Source organism: Aulostomus chinensis, chromosome 3, assembly GCF_037954235.1.
Source record: "Aulostomus chinensis isolate RoL2024-O1b breed Wild chromosome 3, RoL_Achi_v1.0, whole genome shotgun sequence".
In the NCBI taxonomy this organism is placed as follows: domain Eukaryota; kingdom Metazoa; phylum Chordata; class Actinopteri; order Syngnathiformes; family Aulostomidae; genus Aulostomus; species Aulostomus chinensis.
Genome location: NC_141322.1, coordinates 2268453 through 2289915, shown reverse-complemented (window position 1 = coordinate 2289915; position 21463 = coordinate 2268453). Strand labels below are relative to the sequence as shown.

General features: G+C 49.4%; 1 protein-coding gene across 1 annotated transcript in view; it reads right to left on the bottom strand.

Moving 5' to 3' along the window:
- Positions 1-824: 824 nt before the first annotated feature.
- wnt4 (wingless-type MMTV integration site family, member 4) overlaps positions 825-21463 on the bottom strand; it is a 26183-nt gene continuing 5544 nt past the window's right edge. Inside the window, exons 2-6 of the mRNA XM_086198023.1 lie at positions 4917-4998; positions 4385-4538; positions 3998-4129; positions 2752-2894; positions 825-2303 (exon numbers count right to left, since the gene is read on the bottom strand). Coding sequence (XP_086054149.1) covers positions 1833-2303; positions 2752-2894; positions 3998-4129; positions 4385-4538; positions 4917-4998 — 982 coding nt within the window. The 3' untranslated portion in view covers positions 825-1832. The remainder of the gene's footprint in view (positions 2304-2751; positions 2895-3997; positions 4130-4384; positions 4539-4916; positions 4999-21463) is intronic.

Below are 21463 nucleotides of genomic sequence, written 5' to 3'. Positions count from 1 at the left end.
TCTTGTCTCTGCCACAACCGCAGCAAACCACAAGAGGCATTGAGTTCTGTGACTGACTGCCTGACAGTCTGATACACACACACACACACACACACACACACACACACACACATTCCCAATCAGTGTGGCCACCACCACCCACCTCATCTAGGCCATCATGGTGGCTTAATGAAGGACAGATCCCTGCTGGTGCAGACGGGAGCGGTTACAGTTACTTTTTCCGCAGTGGGGGAGAACACTGGAACCGATGTAAGTCAAAGATATTGCAAGATAGAATGGTGGAGTGTGTGTGTGCGTGCGTGTGTGTGTGTGTGATACTGATAGGGACAGAAGGAGGGAGAGAGCTTGTGCCATGTGGTCTGCATTTTGCTGTAATCCCAGTCGATCCCAGCGTTCCTGCCTCTGTTCTCTGCTCAGCCAGTGGCCTCAACTACCCGTCCATCCGTCTACTGCAGGGGACGGAACATAAACTGGGTTTATAGATAGCAAGCCTGCAGAGAAGTACCTCGGCTCTAATGTGCCTCACACACACACACACACACACACACACGCACGATGCAACATGAAGCACAATGTGGCTGCATAATAAGGCAGCTAAAAGACACGGGAAATGGGCGATTTGATTGAAATATGTGTTTGTCTGTCAGCAGGCCTGTGTGTGTGCTTGCCGCAGGTCCTGGTGGTGGAATAGGATCTGCTCTCCTTCACCCTTAATATTTCTCTCAGAGTAACACTGTGTGGTGTTGCTCTCTCTCTCTCTGTCTCACACACACATACACACACACAAACATTTGAAAGAAGTGACAACAGCAGCTTTTGACACAGCATATATTCCGTATTAACATACATTCATAGGCAGTATAATCTTCTTCAGTGTATAAGTCTTTACAGATCTACAGTTTGTCTCTATAATGATAGCATGTTATTATAGGAAAGCGTGGCTCTGTGGTGCTGGTGGTCCATGTCGACGGGCCTGGCAGTGGCTTGGGGAACCGCAGGTCGGTTGCGGCGGGCGGAGGGTTCTATGTGCGGCCGGAGAGAAAGTGCTTCGGTCATCATGCGTGGTGAACATGCGCGGCAACCACCTGAGGGTGTTGCTTTGTTGTGTGTTGTGTGGCCGACTGACATGCAGGAACGTCATCGGATCTGGAAACCCGGATGAATCCAGGTGTGTGTCTGAGGCCCCTCACCTTCCAGCGCTACGGGCTTACAAGAGAAAGACAGGAAGGTGCTGATAGTGGCTTTCACCTGTCCATCATCGTCATCATCCTCCTCTGACGTATCTGCATGTGAGTGTGAGGGGAGCAGCATCAGGGCATCGCAGGGGGAGCATCAGAGACCCGACGGCGGCTGAACCTCGGCTCAGACACGCTCTCCAACAGCAGATCACGGAGGTCCGCCGGCCTCGTCTGTTATCTGAGGCGCTCCGTTTGCAGACCCCCACCCACATGCAGCTCTCTGAACGAAGCAGCAGCAGCAAGGACGGAGGGCAAACAGCCCTCCGCTTGACCCAAACCCCTGACCCAGCCATGGGTCCTGTTTGTCTCTTATCATCTCCACTGGTGCGTCCCTGCGTCTCGTCCACCCTCCAACCAATAAGTTAAACATTACAAGACCAGAAGCACAGGGAGGGAGACAGAAGGGCGAAGATGCTCTCTAACGGAGAAAAACCAACGGGATTAAAATGAAGAGGAGTCTGTTCCCTAGTACCAGGGGGTGGTGGTCTCAAGCACAAGTCCTCCACGCTCTCTCTCTCTCTCTGGCCGTAGCTGTCAGGAGGGTGGGGCGTTTGTTGTGTTCATCAGCAGCGCCCTCTGCGCCCCCCACGTCCATCACCGGCAAGTGTGCATCTCCACCATTTTGCGGCACTGTTTGCATTTGACGTAGCAGCACCAGTGGAACTTACAGCTGCACCTGTCCACCACCTCCACCTCCTGCGTCTGGAAGCCGCGGCCGCAGCACATCAGCTCGCAGCCGTCGATGGCCTTGGAGGTTCTGTTGCACTGGCGCCCCACTGTGCCCAGCATGCCTGGCGTGCGTGGGTCATAGTCGCAGAAATCTGGGCTGGGTTCCAGGTAGACCAGATCTTCATCCGTGTGAGGTTTGAACTGCGAGTTGCGAGGCACCAGCACCTTCGTGGTGCCCATCTTGCGCTGCTCCACCTCAGTGGCGCCATCAAACTTCTCCTTGATCACGTTGCCCACCTTGCGAAAGGGCGGCATAGCTTTCCAGCAGGTCTTCACCTCACAGGAACCTGACACGCCATGGCATTTGCACTCCACGCGCATGTGAGACAGGATGGCCTGTGGAGACCCCAGAAACCTTTGATTAGCTGACAGAACTCAAAATAAGCTCTCGACAGTGCAAACACTCCAGAGGAAACACGCGTGTGAATCTGTAGCGTGTGACTGCCATCAGGCTCTGACAAGAGGCCCGACAGCGGTGGTGACAAGAGCTCATACATGTTTATGTTTCGGAAACTTACCAAACCAAAGGTGAATGATCATGTTTGTTCCCTTTAATTCTGGTTATTATCAGTCAGAACAAAGTGGCTCCTTGAGAATTAAAAAATCATTCACGTGAAGTCGTTATCCTGATCTCAGGGGACTTAAGAACTTCTCTCTCAGTTTTCATGGCTCTTGTTGCAAACAGTCGACAGGCAACAACCTTCATGTTGATCTTTTCCGGTGACCTGAGCTGCTGTCATGGTATTTTGAGTGCGAGGGAACAGGACGCGTGCAGGTGAGTTACCTTCCTGCCGGCCTCGTTGTTGTGCAGGTTCATGAGCGCTCGACTGGAGGACTGGCCTTTGCTCCTCTCCCGCACATCCACGAAGGACTGAGAGAAGGCCACGCCGTAAGCAATGTTGTCACTGCAGCCCGACCACTGGAAGCCTACAACAAGAGATGAACAACAACCGTGACATGTACGTACGGCTTCCTCGGGCGAGGGGAACTTCGGCTGCAGGACTGAGTCCTAAACCCTCGAGGTCAGTTACAGCTTCAGAACCTGCAGTGATGCAGAAGTGCCTCCGTGGGGCTTTGCAGCCGAATGTTAGCTTGTTATTCTAGAACTCGCGCTTCAACAAGCCTGATAGCCAAAACCATGACAGGCGAGTCCCTATGTGGGGGTTATCAGTGTGAAGACAAACAGTCTCATTGACGTTTTTTTTTCAACACAGGTCTGATTTTCTGTAATAATCTCACAGGCTTTTGGATGAGGGAAACATGGAGATGCTAACTTCCTGTTGGACTGCAAAAATCCATCATCCCAGCTGCTGAAGCTCCCCATGGAGCTTGAGAGCTTTTTAATACCAGTCCAGTCCAGGACAGCTCCGTGCAGCGTCGAGTGAATGTGCTTGTTGTGAGGCTGCAGATCAAAAACCAAATTTAGATATTTCTCTGAAGCTGTGCAAGAGCTAGCAAGAAAGGTCTGTTTTCATCTGTTGATACGGCGAACGTGTTAGCAAACCTCCTGACGTGTTAACAAGCAACAACACGCTAACACGTTCGCCGTGTCAACAAATGAAAACAGACCTTTCTTGCTAGCTCTTGCACGCTTCAGAAGTTGTGTTAACATGCGCTGCCTCACTCAAGTAAAGCATTGAGACGAGCAGAGTCCAAGCATGCTGTGTTAATGCAGGTTGAATGAGGAGGAGACTAGGAGTCTGCGTGGCACAGGAACACTTGAATGCAGTTTTGCAGCCCGTTTTCATTATTTCTGTGTTGCTGTTTCTGACCCGATATTGAACACAAACACTGGCGTGATTGAATGCTAACACGTTTATTTATCTGGACTTCTCCAAGTTAAATAAAAAACTTAATATTCCACATTATTTTCTCTTCAAAATGATTGAATTCAAATTGACTGTATAAGTTGTTTCTTCTTCTTTGAGTGTGTTTGTGTGTGTGTGTGTGTGTGTGTGTGTGTGTGTGTGTGTGTGTGTGTGTGTGTGTGTGTGTGTGTGTGTGTGTGTGTTTTAAAGAGAGTAACCTACCCTCTGGACTGACTCCATGTACATTGTGGTCACAGCCACATTTTTCCAGCTCTCCGCTGCTGCAGGCCCTCGTGACCGCAAACGCCACACTGGCTGCTGAGATGGCATACACAAAGGCTGCCTCACGGGTGCCTGGTGCACACACACACGCACACACACACACACACACACACACACACACACACACACACACACACACTCAGAGTTATACTGTTGTACATGTAAGTGGTGGTTCAGCAAAATGAGACTCAGTCTTTAACGATGTGTTGAAATGTCATGAATCTGTCTCTCGGTCACATGATTCAGGCTCATGTGGCCCAACATGTCCGTCTCTGTCTGTTCTGAGTCCAGAAGTGTGGCAGGACTCAGCGCGGTGTGTGAACCCACCCTGGGTGACCACTTTGCCGAACACTGGCATGGTCTCCAGCGTGGAACAATTCCATCGGCGGTTTCTAAATTGGAACTGACACTCGTCAATGGCCAGCTGAGCACCGCGGCGCACCGCGTCCATCACCTCCACGCTGCGTTTGCAGATCTGAACCTGGAGCAGGGACAGGGTTGTTAGTCTCACAGCAGCGGCTCATCAGTCAATCAGGTTTCTGTTTCTCTGACGTTGCTACAACACTGCTGAATGTCGACTGTCAATCACCTTTTATAGAACAGGTCTTCTGACTCATGGGACGGATCAGAAAATACTTCAGCAAAATGCAGCTCAAGAACGTGAGGGCTTTCATTTATGAAGGCGCCTGCAGGCTTCAACAGACTCACAGGCTGATGGCGTTAAACTCTTATGATCTAAAATGTTGCGTCCTCAGACCGTTTCCAGCCCTCCACCTCGGCCTGTCCCTTCAGTTGTGTGTTGTGTGTGTTCACCGTGCGATGTGGGTGGTGTCTATGCAGCTATGATGCACGTATGCACCTGTCTCTGGATGAGGCCACGCAGCCTCTCGCATGTCTCCTCATCCCTGATGCTTCCCACCGATGACAGCTTGGCCAGGTACCTGACGGGAGGCAGAACACAAGACTTCTTTAACCTGCTGCAGTTCTGGTTTGCTTTCCAGCAAAATGAAGAAAATCCGCCGTTCAAATGGTGGAGGGAGGGGCTGCTCCCATGACGCGGTGGAAATGTTTTGTATAAATGTCTGGTCGTGAGGACACCGAGAGGAGGGAAAGTGGTTTATCACACACACACCACCTCCAGGCCAGACAGGTCAGAGATATACAGGATACACACACAAACCAAGACGTGTGAGAAAATGACATCGGTCCGATGCCCTGTCACACACACACACACACACACACACACACACACACACATACACACACACACACACACACACCTCACTTAAGGCTCATATCTCCAGGCCCAGCTGTGCCTTACAGAAATAGGCTTTCTCATATTGAGGCTGACAGAGACAGGAGGTTCCGTCTACACGCCTGAAACGTTCCTCACATGACATCTGATCGCATGTTGTGTCTGAATTGTTTAGTTTCCCTAAAACATGTTGATAACTCCTCTTGCTTCCATTTCAGTTTCCACCGATGCAGTCTGGAAATAATAATAATGCTGCTGTGATCGCACACACACGCACACACACGCACACACACACACACATGCACACAAGATCTCAGCTGGCAGGTCAAACCTCTATTCTTTATTTGAAGTATTAATTTTAAAGTGTGTACTTGTTCCTAGTGTTTACTCGAGGTCACGTCCAGCCCACTACTCATCAATAAGTAACTCCAGCATGTTTGAGACAGAGCCAGTGCTAATGCTAATGCTAATGCTAATGCTAATGCTAGTGCTAGTGCTACAGAGCCATGTATGTGCAGGTATTTCAGACCCAGGTTCACCCGCTCATGAGTGCTGGTTGATTGGTTCAGCCACACTGGTGATGGGGCTCCATGTTGAGGTTCTGAGTTGACCTCACTGAGAGCTCATTGTCAAACTGTTCTTCTAAAGGAGATGAGAAATAACTGCAACACCCACAGCACTCAGAAGTTTTTATGCTTGCCCTGGATTCAGGTTGATGGACACGTGTGCATCAGATGTGCTGGGAGTCGTAGACATGTGACCACCTGGTCAAACTCGCTTCGGGATTGGAGCCAATAAAAGCTGAGCTGCAGGTACATTTACAGAAACGAGTGACAGAGCTCAGACCAGAGGAGGAGGTGTGTGATGCTACGAGGCTCTCCAACACGCCGTCCGGCTACGGGCGCCGCCGACATTACCTTCTGCATTGTTTTGACGCAGAAGTGCAAAGGTACAAGTGGGCGTCCCACTTGGACACATTCGCACAACTAACAGGAACTGAAACTAGCTACCAACAATGTAGCAACTGCATAAGACAGATGTGTTTGGTAGACAAAGCATCGACGGTAACGAATGTCATTAGCTTCATATTTATTATAAAGGAGTCTCTCTGGTGTGTTGATACCTCAGACCGGCTCTTAATACATGCAAATTATGACAAAGGCAGTTTTGGGCTGTTGGTCTGGGCGCGCAGACATGTTTTTCTTGAAGCGTTCTCAAGCCTGTTTTATGAGTCCTGGGTTATGAGTTCCCAAGACCACACATACCTCTGTAAAGCCCTGCATGCCCGTCTCAATCAGCCGCGGCACCGATCCAGAAGGAGGAGAGCGCTGCTGTGAGGTTATTGACAGCGCCTTCAGGGGCGGCTGCAACAAGTTAGAACTCCCTAAAGTCTAAAGACTTACAAGAAATAAGAAGTAGAAAGTGTCTCTACGTTGGACTACGGGTCAGTTCCAATGATGCAGAACTCAACTGCAAATAGAGATCATGACAGTTCTTGAAACAGTAGAGGTAGTATATGTGTACTACACTCCTGGAGTACTGCATGAGGATATAATTAGCGTATCTTCCAGAGGTCTGACGGGTCAAACAGCTCCTCCTCTCATCTCATCCTCTCAGCAGTCCAGATAATCTCTCCCGCTCTCTCTGCCTCTTTGATGGCCGTCTTCCCTCCACATCCAGACTGTTCGTATTCAGCACTCATCGCCGCGATAACCCGGCTCTCTGCCACTCCACAGCATCTCAGCCGTATCGGCTCACATCCACCCTTGGAGATGACCTCACCCTCTCATAAATTTGATTCCTTTTCATCAGTTACTTCCTGCAAATATAGCCTGCATCAAAGCCTCCTCAGCTCCATGTCACTGAGCTGCTTGTTATGGAGCGCATAAAGAATTTGTCCCTGTTTGCATCATAATAGAATGATGGTGGAGCCAAGTGGACACAACCAGGGTGGGGAAACTTGAAAATGAATGCATGACTTAAACGAAGCCTCATGATTATAAAGGAGTACAATGTCCAGTTGATCACGGCACAGTCGAGCTGTTTTCCAGAGAAAGAGCTGCAGGGAAGACGCTCTTCCTGCGTTGGCTGCCGGAGGATTTATGGATCTCCCTCTTTTTTCCTGAGGGAATCACTTCAAAGAGTCTGAGTCCAGGGTGGGATGGGTCCGAGATGATCCTGCTTGCACACCGCCTGGTCCTGGAGGAGTGCAAGCAATTGTGTGTGGGGTGGAAGTCCATTGTCAACTCTAGTGTCTAAAGAGTGTTTAGCTCATAGTGGCGCCGCCCTTCCTGTCGGGAGGGGGACTCGTCCCCATCCTGAATCTTAGCGGTGAAGATTGTGGTTTACTGACCAAGAGAAGCACGCGCACGATCTGTTAGCAGGTTACAAACTTCCTGTGGTCCAGCACGGTTATTTTCAGATAAAAAACAGAAGAAGGTTCACGCACTGAGCTCCTAATGGACAACTTTACTTCTCTGATTGATCTACAGGATCTTCCTCTGGCCTGATGCGTCTGATCGTGCATTGGCAGCTCAACAACCTGTGGACCTACTGGCATCAGCCACCAGACAGCATTGCAACCATTGGTAACCCCTCAATTGGCCGGTGTGAGTTTTTACCCATTAATTTGTGAGACGAGGAGGAATTACTGGTCACTGAGGCCACAGAGGAGCAGCAAGAAGCAGTTCCTCACGCAGGAACCTCGGCTGTAACTGAAGGGAGAAGGATGCAGTGGTGAAATGAGACCTGATGATTCGGAGTCTCTCTGGAGGGGTGGGGGGTCTCCAGAACTTCAGCTCCACCTGAGAAGCTCCAACGCTGAACGACCTCGTTTAACAACCCCGGGAACCCTCGTGATTTTCACTGCAATTTCACTTCTCTTTGCCATTAAAAGGCCGAAAACAGCTGCTGGATTGTGATGTCATCAAAATATCAACGCAGTCTCACCCCCTCGTCAAAGAGCAATGTTTGGTCAAGTTCCCCTGCGTCCGCATGCAATGTTGAGGGTACCCCCTTTGTGTCGCTTGACAACGTAGATGGCAAATTTGGTATCGTCAGATGATGATGAAAGGGGATTTTCCATGCTAACAAGACGGTGTCACAGCGATAACCGGTCCTTAACCCTAACCACTACCCTTAGCCTAACACTAGCCTTAGCCTAACCACTACCCTTAGCCTAACACTACTCTTAGCCTAACTCTAGCCTTAGCCTAACCACTACCCTTAGCCTAACACTACCCTTAGCCTAACACTACCCTTAGCCTAACACTACTCTTAGCCTAACTCTAGCCTTAGCCTAACCACTACCCTTAGCCTAACACTACCCTTAGCCTAACACTACTCTTAGCCTAACACTACTCTTAGCCTAACCACTACCCTTAGCCTAACCACTACCCTTAGCCTAACACTACTCTTAGCCTAACCACTACCCTTAGCCTAACCACTACCCTTAGCCTAACCACTACCCTTAGCCTAACCACACTAAGAATCGTTGATAATTTAGTAAATAGGACCAGACGTAAGAGGAATTTGTAAGACAGAGTCCGGCATTGCCGGTAGAAATGGACGAGAACATAGTGGAGACAACCATATGACATCACGGAAACCCCCGGAAAAATCCCTCAATGTCAGCTGCCGAGGCAGAGGCAGACTTAACCAAACGTCGCTCTTTGACGAATAGGGTTGAGACTGTGTTGGATGTATGACATATAGTTAATACATTAACATGGAGGGGAAGAATAACATCTTACAATCCTGTTTCCATCACAGGGTGGACCAGTAGAACCAGACAACCACTCATGCTCACCCTCATGGACATGAGAGCATGTTTTTGGTGTGTGGGAGTAAGCCGGAGTACCAGAGAGTTCCTGGCTGGAGGAGTCAAACCCACAACCTTCTCTCTGTAAGGTGACAGCACAACCACTGCACCACTGCGCCGCCACCTAACCTTAGCCATCACAACTACATGCAAAACCCTGACCCCTGAACCTGAATCCTGGCAGAAAACATGACCCAGTTGCTCAGTGGTTAGCAGGGTTAGATCACAGCAGGTCCCGGGTTTGAGTCCCGGTTGACTCAGGTCCTTCTAGTGTGTGTGTGTGTGTGTGTGTGTGTGTGTGTGTGTGTGTGTGTGTGTGTGTGTGCGTGCACCATCAAGGACAGGTCAATGTTCCTGACCAAGGAAGATGTGGAGTTGATCCCTGAGCAGCTCGTGTAGGTGAGTTCAGTCCCACTTGGCCCTGCTCCTGGTCTGATTTACTCCACTGCAGTTGGAATGGACTGGAATACATTTATTTAATTGTCCTCAAACTACAATCTTGGCTCAGTTGTAGATCCATGCGCGCACGCGCACACACACACACACACATACACACACACACGGCGGGGCGGCATCCTGACATTCGCCCTGGAAACATTTAATAAACACTGGATAAGCTGTTATTCAGGTGATTTTCTGGATGTATTTGTGTGTGTGAATGTGCGTGGGAACGGTTCGGCGCAGGCCTTGGGCGAGCGTGGGTGTGTGTTTTCAGTCCTCTCTGCCTTTATCTGCTGTGGATACCCTTTGCTTCCCTGAGACAAGGTTAACAAAACACCTCAACCGGGAGGCAGAAGAGTCAACCCATAGAAGGACAGAGCAACACACAAACACACACCGCCATTCCTCATCTCATCCTGGCTCCTCTGCAGCCGCGGCCGCTTGCGTGCTGAAATCCCAGGGGCCTAAGCCCCGTGGAGCCAGTGGTGTTGTGAAGGCTGTGATGTGTAATGCAACACAAACACACAGCGGCCTGTGAACGCACCACAGTCCAGGTGGAATGCTCCATACCTCCCACCCAGAGCCCCCCCCAGTGTCATGGGAGGCTGAAATTGAAAATAAAAGATAATTCCAAACAGAGGAGACACTTGTGACGCAGGCTGTTATCTGTGGACAGGAAATAAAGGCCAACAGACGAAGCAGGGCAACATCACCTGGATGCACCTGCACAGATCCCTGCACTATCACGGCCTTACAAAGACTAGACATCATCAAATCCACGTCATCAGGGTGGCATGTGCCACGGCGGTCCGCCTCCGTGCCCTCTTCATCGTCTCTCATCATCTCTCACTCCGATGAGGAATCAGCGCCTTGAATTTATGGTTTGTCAGCAGGGTTGTTTTTGGCAGGCATTTTAGTTTTAGTCTCAGTCTTTGGGACTAAATGCTTCTTAGTTCTCGTCACGTTAGTCATTTCTATCCTTGATAGTTTTAGTCCACCAAAACTCAAAGGTTTCAGTCAAATATCAAAGATCCTCTCAATAAAGATGTGTGTGTGCTGAAGAGGCCACTCCAGTGTTAGAATGAAGCACTGAACTGATCCACCTTCAAAGGGGAGTTTCCCCTCTTTTTCTCTCTCTACCTTTTACTTTTATTATTTTGTTGCAGAAGCAGACAACACACTGGCCCACAATAGGAGTATTGTATCACAATAAAATAAAAGCACACTTGACTTCCATGTGAACGACCTCATGTCCTCCATGTTGGCTTCTGCTGCTGTTATTGGTTAAAGCATCCAGGTGTTGCTTAGACAGGGAACAGCAGCAGGTCTGAGGACTCCCGTGTTCGACGGGTGGTCCACAAATGGACAGGGTTCTATTCATAACATGCTAGATTAATAGAAGGCTGCTTTAAACCAGCCAACATTAGCGGGCCTGGCAGCCCCGTTCATTCTAGCTTTAGCATGTAGCACTAGGAAGCGCTCTCTGCTCCATGGGGAGGTGTGGCATGTTTTGAAACTTTGCTCGTCCACCCACTAACAATTTAGTCTCGTCTCGTTCTCCTGATACGAAAATGTATACAATTTGGTCACATTTTAGTCTTCACAGGGCGATGCTGACGTTCGTCTTCGTCTCATTTTCGTCATGGAAAAAAGGGTCTGACGTCGTCATTTTTGTTTTCGTCACGCTGGACGAAAACAACACTGTTTGTCAGCTTTCCAAATGTTTTGGAAAAGAAAAACTATTTCTCACATTCACAAGGTGTTTTTCGTTTGTAATATCGACATCTGTGAATATAAGTTTTAAAAACCTGCACCGTACGGAACAACAGCCTGACCTGAACGCAGCACAAAGACTGACACTGGAATACCAGTCATGGTGTTTCAGGTTGTTTGGGTTTTTTTAAACCTAAACTGTGTTGGTCTCCTTTGACCTCGATCCTCTGAGTCGCTCAGAGACGAATGAAACCACCACTGCTGCTCGACATCACAATAACAACAAGTGACTTTAACTTCCTCTGCAGCAGAACCCAGCTTGGACATTTAAAGGCCGGTTCCTGAGTTTAGGAGATCATGGATGAGAGTTGGAAAAATGAGGGATGAGGAAAATGAACCTGACAACACACAAAGCTCTCAAAAAAACAGCCTCCAGCCGGCCTCATGTGGTGATGCTTGCATCTCAATGTCTACGAATTAGAGAACATGTCCATGAGCAGCTCTGGTTAGCGTTCTACACTCCTGTGACATCACGGAAGCGGTGGTAGTGATACTACATCCATGGAACACAAGAAGAAGAAAACGGAGGCGAAGCTTCCCACAGCCGGGGGAGCGAGAGCGGAACATTAAACGCGGTCAAATGAAATCTTGAGGCGGCAGGATTTTGAAACCAGACGGAATCACAACTACTTCCACTGGTGTTGAGATTAAGGCACGAGTTGTGACATTGGAAGCGACGTGATTTTCCACACAATTATGCTCATTTTCATTTCAAATCCCATTACAAAAAGAACAACAGCGGAATTCTGCTGGGATCAGGTGAAGATGTTTTCTTCAGCCTGGAGAGTTTGATGTGTCACCAGGATGTCAGCAATATTTCATTTAAACTGGAAGTTTGACACAAGATTAACAACAAATATTGCGGTTTGAAACAGGCAGTCGGTCCCGGTGCTGCTCGTTGGATCAGCAGTGAGACGGAGGAGGAGCTGGTGCTGCGTCTGGGAGGATTTCTGATGCGAAGCAGCACGCAGGAGCTATGCTAACTAGCTGTCTATGTGTGAGAGGGCGGGGCCTCTGCGAGGACAGCCGCATCGCATCGGGGTTTGCTGATGGCGAGGAAACATCAGATCCCCAGTGGTCCCCCGAAAAAAACAACAACGCCACATCGGCAAATCCTTCTGTTCTCCGTACATTCCTACTGGTTACCACCAAAGACCTCACGGCGCAGCACTCGTTCCTTACAACTCCTCCCTGACGCAGTAATTCTACTACAACATGAGGCAGTAACACAGAGCAGAGTGAAAGAGTAATGTCCTCACACTCTCTGCACCGCCATCGTCTCTAATGAGTGTAAAATATCCTGGTATTTGCCTTTCCAGCGCTGAGTACACAGCCGAGGCACACGGGCAGGTAAATATAGCGCAGATGGGAAACACACAGACAGAAACCAGGACATTTTTCCAGCGAGGCTCAGGAGGAGCGAGAGCTGCAGCGCTGAGCGACGGCGGCTGAGAGGTGAACACTCCATCAGAGACGACGTGCACAGCGACGACTGTGACGGTGGAGTGACCTGAGCTGACCCCCCCGGCCCCAGCACCGCATCCCTGGCTCATGCAGCACTGACCAGCACCTGTAGAGGGCACTGTTCCACAACTGGACAGCAGCTACAGCAGAGCACTGGGTTTATCTCCCTTCCTTGATGGAAAACAGAAATAAAAAATATCAGTTTTCAATGTAATTTTCTCTAATAAAAATCATCAGAGGAGATTCAGGGTCGCAGAGGTCAGAGGTCAGAGGCACGTCTGTCCCTCGGAGTCATGAATGAAACCATGCGAGACTGAGCGTTCCACCTCCACACGCCGTTATCATGCGTAGCTCGCTGACCAACGGACTCATCAGGCGCAATTCTGTGTCCTCCAGTAAACCGCCAGCCCTCTGCCCGCCCCCTGAGCCACGGCGCCTTTATTAGGCGAAAACAATCACTTCTGCAAAAATATTTGACTTGGAAAATGAGACACTGACAACTTTAGAGAAGTGAAATCTGAAAAATACGGACAGGCAGGAAGTAAAGCGTCGTGTCCATTTCAGATCCTCATCACAATCCTGATGTCTTTACCACACTTATTATTCTCCTCCGGGAAGTTCAGGGAAAAGCAGCTTCTGTGTCATCATGCTGACAAATGAAAATAAATCCTCCCTGGCGAGGAGCAGGAGTCCGTTTAAACTCCTACAAACATACAAACACAGAGATGTTTTATTTCTCAATCGCTTTGGCTCCCCGTTGCAAACGTTCTCACTATAATTGTCACACCTGTGTCTTGGGACGCGGCTCTGCTGCGTGTCTGCGGAAGGTCATAACTCACTGGAAACATTTGAGCTTCCCACTCTCGTGGCAGTAAAACGGCAGATGCGACTGAAAAGAAGAGATGTTTGGTCATCATGTGACACTGACCGTCTGCTCGGTCACCTGACCTGAGGCCAGCTTTTCCTCTCCAGCTTCACTAACGTGATATCTCAGAAACGGCTTCCTTCCAATTTGGCGTAAACGTCCACTGGAATTCTAAATATCTGACGATCAGGATTTTAAAAACTTTGAATGTCGGTCAAACTGTTGGCTTTGAGCGTGAGATAAACGGCTGCCTGAGCAGAACACCGCACGCACACACACACACACACACACACACACACACACACACACACACACACACACACACAGAGTTGACACAGATCCGAGTAGAGCGTTGAAAACGCACGCACACCACCGACCTGCTTCGCAACTGAACACCACAGAATAAGATAAGCACATCCGCCTGCACACAACGCTTTCCTACGGCGTGGAGCGTGCAGGGGAGCAGTCACACACGAAGAAGACGACCTGAACGCTGGATGGACGATGAAGTCAGGCAGTAAATTTCAGAAGCTCTTGTTTAATTAACGCGCATCTGTGTAGGAAAAAACGTACACGTCATGACTTTTGACAGAGCTACGCTACCACTTCCCTCCCTCCATCATTCATTATGCTAAGCTAACTAGCGTGGGTCTCCATTCATTGATGCAGCACAGAGGGGAGACGAGTCTCTGTCCTCTGGTCTGACGCTGGCGTGACGGTAGGCGCTGGGATCCTCGCAAATACTCGACATCACCGCCGTAGCTTTGATGACGCATCAGGCTCTGCCACCGCGCACTTACCTGAGAAGACGTCAGACACATTCGGAGTCTGCGTTGCTCAACATTAGTGTCGATTCATGCAGCTGAGAGGACGGTCGTGCACGTATGGCGGAATGTTCAGAAGCTGTGAGGACATGTTCCCCGATCACTCGCAAGTGATCGCTGAGCAAATTGTGGCCAAATGTTCTTGGTCTGTGAGCAACAAGCTAAAACACGCAATCTGCTTGACCTGATGGTGGTTGGGAGGTGTGGACTGGTCCCTGACGGCGCCATCCTCCCCTCACATGTAGCTGATCTCATCTGTTATTTGAAGATACGGACGGCTGACACGCTCATCCACTCGCTGCTCTATATATACGGCTTGAAGAAAGGGACTTGCGCTTTGACTGACAGTTGTAGTATAAATGTGGGAGGGAGACAGTACCTTCAATGGAAAGAATGAAAGATATGAGGGAAGGGGGGATGCAAGGAGGAAGAAAATGGAAAAAGTCTGACAGTGACGGAAAGACAAAGAAGAGGAGGCAGAAGAGGAGGAGGAGGAGTGATAAAAGGAAGACAACAACTTATTTAACTCCTCGGGATGCTGATTTGATTGGACCATAACCTGACGACAGAGCTCAGAGGTGCCACTCAGCTGATATGATGCGTGTGTGTGTGTGTGTGTGTGTGTCTGGGTGTATTTATATGCTGCTGGCTCCACAAGAGCTCATTTCCCCCTAAAAATAACGTGCTCTGCCAACACCACAACCCTCACGCACACACACACACACAAATGTGATTTCACACACATTTGGGTTAAGAAGTCAATAAAAGCCATGTACGTGCCTGGTGCCGTAGCTCCGTAAGACTATGGAACCCACTGTGTGTGCGTGTGTGTGTGTGTGTGTGTGTGCGCGCGTGCGCTCCCTGTGCTGTGGCCGTCCCCCTGCCTTCGATTGTCCCGTCTCGTCTATAAAGGTCTCTCAGGTGATGAAAAAAACCCTCTGGCAGCCATGTTGGAGGTTCTTGGAAAACAATAGCTGCCAAAATGACGTGATGGTTTTTTATTGTTGGGTTTGGTGGTGCAGAGATGACGAGCGTGTGTGATCATATCAGCTTAGAGAAGCAAGTCTCCACATCTCCGCGCTGGAAGGGTGTGGCTGGAACATTTGGAGCAGCGAGGGGGCGTCGACTGGAAGCAGACGAGCTGGAGAGCAGCTTACATTCACTGATTATTTTTCTTACAGTATGTGACAGGGTCACGCTCGCGGCGCATGGAAGGTGCCACGGAACACGCGTGCTCCAGTTTGACTCCGTGTCCCAGCTGTCTTAATGGGTCAGAACCCGCATCAGAGTGTTTTCTCATCTGTTTTTTTTTTTTTAAATGAAGAAAAGTTAAATCGACTCATCCTTCTCTTGGGGGCGTGTACCAATGTAGCACCCAATGAAAATCCCCCTCAGACCTGTATGCCCCGCCCCCTCAGACCAAACAGCTGATCATTAGTTCTGAGCCGTGGAATGAACCCTGGTGACTGGTGAGAGTGTGAGGGGCGTCGATGAGCAGCTGATCGGTTCATGTTCACGTTTCTGGCATTTTTTTAACCTTGAGCGAGTAAACGAGCAGAAACAAAAGCCCTCCGACTTGTGTTTCACTGGTCCTTTAATAAAAGACTTGATGACACCGCCAGCTGGGATCAATGTGCTTTCCTCATCAACAGAGTCGAGTCCCTCTGCACGGCCACATCAAGCACCGGTATCGTCACCGGATAACAAGTCTGTTCAACCTGTGACGGCGGCGGAAGGCGTTTACCTCCAGAAGTCGTCTTTCAGTGCCGAAAGCTAGCGGGCGAGCCGAAATCATTCAGTGGGGCGCCGCTGTGGCGAAGGCTCTGCTAGCAGCGCTCAACGGGGGACGTGGAGATCAGCGCCCAGTGCGACGCACATGTCCCACTTCTTCATACAACAAACATTTTGAAGCAGAAAGCAGAGAGGATTTGAGTTGTGAGCATCACAATATTGAAGCGTGTATAAGTACCCCTGAGGTAGTTTAACAACTACTCACCTCATGAGGTACTGCCATCGACATTCAGACTCATAACTACTACTACAGTTATGACTACAAAACTACTACAGAAATATATATATATATATTCATATATATATTTCTGTAGCTAACTTCATATAAAACGATGGCAGGAAACTTCAAAGGACCGCTCCTGCGTTCACAGCGTTTGCCACTTCTCAAAGACATGGCGGTTACACTAATGGATTGTGGGTCGTGTAGTTTTTATTCAGTAAACTTGTTTTTCCCTGAAACAAGATTGATGGCCTAGAACCTGGAGTCTTCTACTGGAGCAGATGCCGGCATTTATGACCTTCTCGCTCGCGGTGAGTCGACCCGGGACGGTTACGAGCTTCTGGCTGATAATCAACTCCTCTATGGAGAAAATGAAGGAGATTTTCACACCCGGAGCCCAGGTGGGCGGTTACCTTTGAGCTCTGCGGAGGCACCTCTGAGTGAAAGGGTCACTGAAGTCAGGAAGAGAGAGAGAGAGGGAGGCTTCATTCCTCATCTCACACACACACGCACGCACGCACGCACGCACGCACACATACACACACACACACACACACACACACTGCTGTCCGCTACTTGTCTGGAATATTGCAACAATAAAGTCTCAGTCATGTGGAGCATGTGGACCCAGGCCTGGCGCCACGACCAAGTGACCGAGTACATTTTTTCTAGCGATACACGAAGCTGAGATAGAACCAGCACAAACACAGCCAGTCGTCCAACATGAAGTCCGTTTTTCTCTGTTGCGTTGGTGCATTTTGTGAAACATCTCGCACAACAATGCGTGCATTTATCAGAGCAGTTCAAGCAAACACCTCCAAGCTCAAACACTCCGAACTGAATATTCGCATCACTGAACGCGTCGGCGCATCAGGAAGTCAAATCCTCGTGTCCTATTTTCCGAACCAAACACACACACGTGCTCCGCCATGTTCTCAGTACTCTTGAGGGAACAACCCTGAAGGGTTTGATGGGTGAGGCAGCAGACAGGCTCAAGTCAGACGTCCCTGCTCACCTTCACCCAATGAGTCACTGCGACACTCCATTTATCTGAAGGAGACTGAAAAGCTCGGATGATTGTGACTCCTTCATGATTTCAATGTCACGCACTAATCAATCAATCAATCAATCAATCAATCAGTCGAGCCACCAGCACTCGGCACAGCTTCGTCAGCCGGCGAGGCAGCTGGACTCAAGGTGCATTTACATGCCGTCAAAGTGGGCGAGAGCAACAGGAAAGTACGTTACGTGGTACTGTTACGCAAATGTAACACTCATGATGGAACGTTAGCGGAGGGAGGCATTGGCTCGCGAAAGTTGCCAGCGATGTTTTTGTTGAGCTTTTTATGAAATATAATGAAACCACATTAAATAAGACAACAAAATGGCATTACGGTCAATAACGGCTATTGAAAGCCTCATGAATGGAGAAACATCCACATCTGCAGGTTTCCTTGGTCGCCTGTGCTGCCGTGTTGCTGGTGCAAGGCATTCTGGGATGTTTCTCACACTGCTTGAAGTGTAACTCTGAAAAACCTCCATTTAAACGTTCTGCAGTTCCTGGATGTAAACATCCAAGATGGAGGGAATCAGGCTCACAGTTTCCCAGCGCCACGTCGAACAACGCACCTCAAGATTCTTTGACCACTGCAGTCTGTCAGTTCATCCAAACGTCCCAGTGGACATTTGTGCCAAATACGAGGAATTCCCTCCAGGGGTCTGCAGGTATTGCAGGATGGGACAGATGGACGGAGCAGGCAAGAACAGCCCCTCTCTCCCACCCTACAGAACACACACACACACACACACACACACACACACACACACACACACACCAACAAGGAACACGTTCCACCCCTGGACAGATTAATGTGAGGGACCTCTATTTTACACTTTTAGGTGTTTGAATCAAATCGATCTATTTTTAAATGTTTCTGATGAAAATCAGTCAATGGATCCAGCAGACGATGCTGTGAGGCACAGTAACAATGGGCTGCCAACAGGCCTTGTTGTGGGGGGTGGGGTGGGGGGGCTACCCACACCCAGCCACCAGAGGGGGTCTTGTGTCTCCTCACGTCTTTCTCTGCTGATCTACCAGAACTGTGTCTCGTCTTTCAGCAGAGCCGACGTTTCCCCGCCAGCCCGAGCCGTCCTGGCAGTAACAATGGCAGTGCGGAGCTTTTCCTCTGCAGCTTCAAGTGTGTCACAATAATTGAACACACTGGTGACAAGAGAGCTCGAAATAACACGCCACAACCTTCCCGCAGTCATGTGAGTGTGAAAAAAGTGTGAGGCGCCAGCGTGCAGCGCCAAGGTCTCGGCTTTCTCTGGTTACCCATGAGCTGCCATCTCTTTCGCACCTCACCGTGGTTACCCAGGACATACGGCTGCATGTTCACACACACATCCAAGCCGCAGCTATCTATGACATGTGGAACGCCGCGATGCTGCCGACAGGAAGCGCACATATGACGTTGTGTATTCTCACACAGCCTGAGCATGAAGTCACATTGTAGTTGTTGCTTCTTTTCATTCACCACAAACCAACTGCATTGGAGGAGACAAGTGTGAAACAGCCAGACTTCCAGTTCTTAGGTTTCAAATTTCTTCAGAAAATTGATTGTCATCTTGTTCGACTCGTCCAGGGTGAACCCCGCCTCCCGCCTGTCAGCTGGGATAGACTCCACCCCCCCACGCGACCCTTCACAGGATAAGCTGTAGAAAATGGATGATAGATGTCATCTTGTTTCGTAATCTTAACGAATAACATTTGGGAAACAACTGACACGCCACTCAGTTCAGTGATACAGTCACATCCGTTAGCCGGGAGCTAACCAGAAGTCACCAGCTGGAGGGCCTCCACTGCACGTGCTCTGTCTTGCAGGGGCGTTTCACACCTTTGGCTCTGATGTCAACACCTGTGCCGAGTCCCTCCCCTTCACTTATGACCACAAATACGCATGAACAGAAGGATTCTGGTGTATGAACGCTTGTCAGTTCAAAGAAATCAACCACATGACCTCACCTCACTGGTGACCAGATGCATTTAAATCAACATTAAAAAGGACGTGTGATGAGATTAAAGCAGGAACGGTCACAAACAGTCTCGACCGTCTGTAACAGAGCGGCGTTGGCTTTGCTGAACATCTCAGTCTTTGTGGTTAAAAATGTCCAAAAAAAGTCTGATGATTACAGAAGTTTAAGACGGTTCAGCGTTTCTTTCTACAACATTAAATACCTCAGAAAATACTTCTGAAGTCTGAGGCTTCTTGTGTGTCTACAAAATGCTGGGTGCTGGCAAGTGGCGACGCGTCGTCGCACAGACCGAATGTAGTTGTGAGGAAAACAGGAAAAGCCTGAAGCAGGTTGTGGTGGCGCTGAAGTCACGTAACCATGTGTGTAGTTTACGAACATACTACACAGATAAGTAGTAGTGTGTTTTAACACCTCAGCAATCATTAAAAGCACCACGGCGACGCTAACGTCACCGTTAGCCTGCAACAAGCTGTCAGACCGGCAGCGCTCGAAGGAAGTCAACTGCTCTGGTGAACAGTGCCGCCTCCATCCATGCACCACACTGAAGGCAGCAGGACCGATGAGCTAATAAATCTGCAGAACCATTAGTGGATCGGGGGACACGCTAGGCAGGTTTGCTGCAGTGCCCCCTACTGGTGACGCGCTCTTACTGCAAGGCAAGAAAGTGCCAGTGAAATGAAAAAAGATTTCTCTTGAGTTTAGCATTGCAACAAAAGCAGTGAAGAAGTTTTTATCCTGTTGCTCTGCTCATTTGTTTCACGCAGGAATTCACTGTAAATGTCAGACTTTGTGTCTTCGTTGTTCTACACCTGATTGTTGATGTTGCTCAGCTCCCTCCATTCTCCTCTCTTGCTGTATTTCCTTCCAACCCAACTCATGAGTGATACTATGAACATGCTCTGATTGGTTCCTGTGGTGATGATACAACCGGGAGAGCGAGCGTAGAGCTCAGAACGGCTCTGATTGGTTCCTGTGGTGATGATACAACCGGGAGAGCGAGCGTAGAGCTCAGAGCGGCTCTGATTGGTTCCTGTGGTGATGATACAACCGGGAGAGCGAGCGTAGAGCTCAGAACGGCTCTGATTGGTTCCTGTGGTGATGATACAACCGGGAGAGCGAGCGTAGAGCTCAGAGCGGCTCTGATTGGTTCCTGTGGTGATGATACAACCGGGAGAGCGAGCGTAGAGCTCAGAGCGGCTCTGATTGGTTCCTGTGGTGATGATACAACCGGGAGAGCGAGCGTAGAGCTCAGAGCGGCTCTGATTGGTTCCTGTGGTGATGATACAACCGGGAGAGCGAGCGTAGAGCTCAGAACGGCTCTGATTGGTTCCTGTGGTGATGATACAACCGGGAGAGCGAGCGTACAGCTCAGAGCGGCTCCTATTATCCAATTATGCAACCGCATGCTTGGATTTTATTGTAATGGATGCTTTGGTCTGTTTGTGGGCTTTTTGTGTTCTCATCTGGGGAAAGAAGCGCGGCTCGCTCGGTCAAACCCAGCTGAGGAGCTGGAGCAGAGAAAAGCTCCCACACACTCAACCTGTGCAAGAATCTCGGTCAGAGATTTCCTTCAGGGCGTGAAGGTCTCGTTGGCGTTCATGTCTGCTCCAAACTTCTAAAACGAGACCGAGCGTTGGCGGGCAGGCAGTGGGAGCGCTGCATTTCCTGACCGATGTGCCAATTTGAGGGCCTGATGGAACAACTGCTGCGGTCAAACTCTGATACGCCTCATCAGGAGTGCAAGAGGCGCCGTGCTACCAGAACCACACGAGCTTCAGATGAGGTTCTTCAGAGGGACAAGCCGGACGTCCCTGTGTAGGAAGCGTTGTCCCCCAAAGTGCCTTCAACACCATCTTCTAATTTTTGTGGTTGTTGTAGAAGTACGACACCGTCACGTAGTTCGATATTTCAATCTGG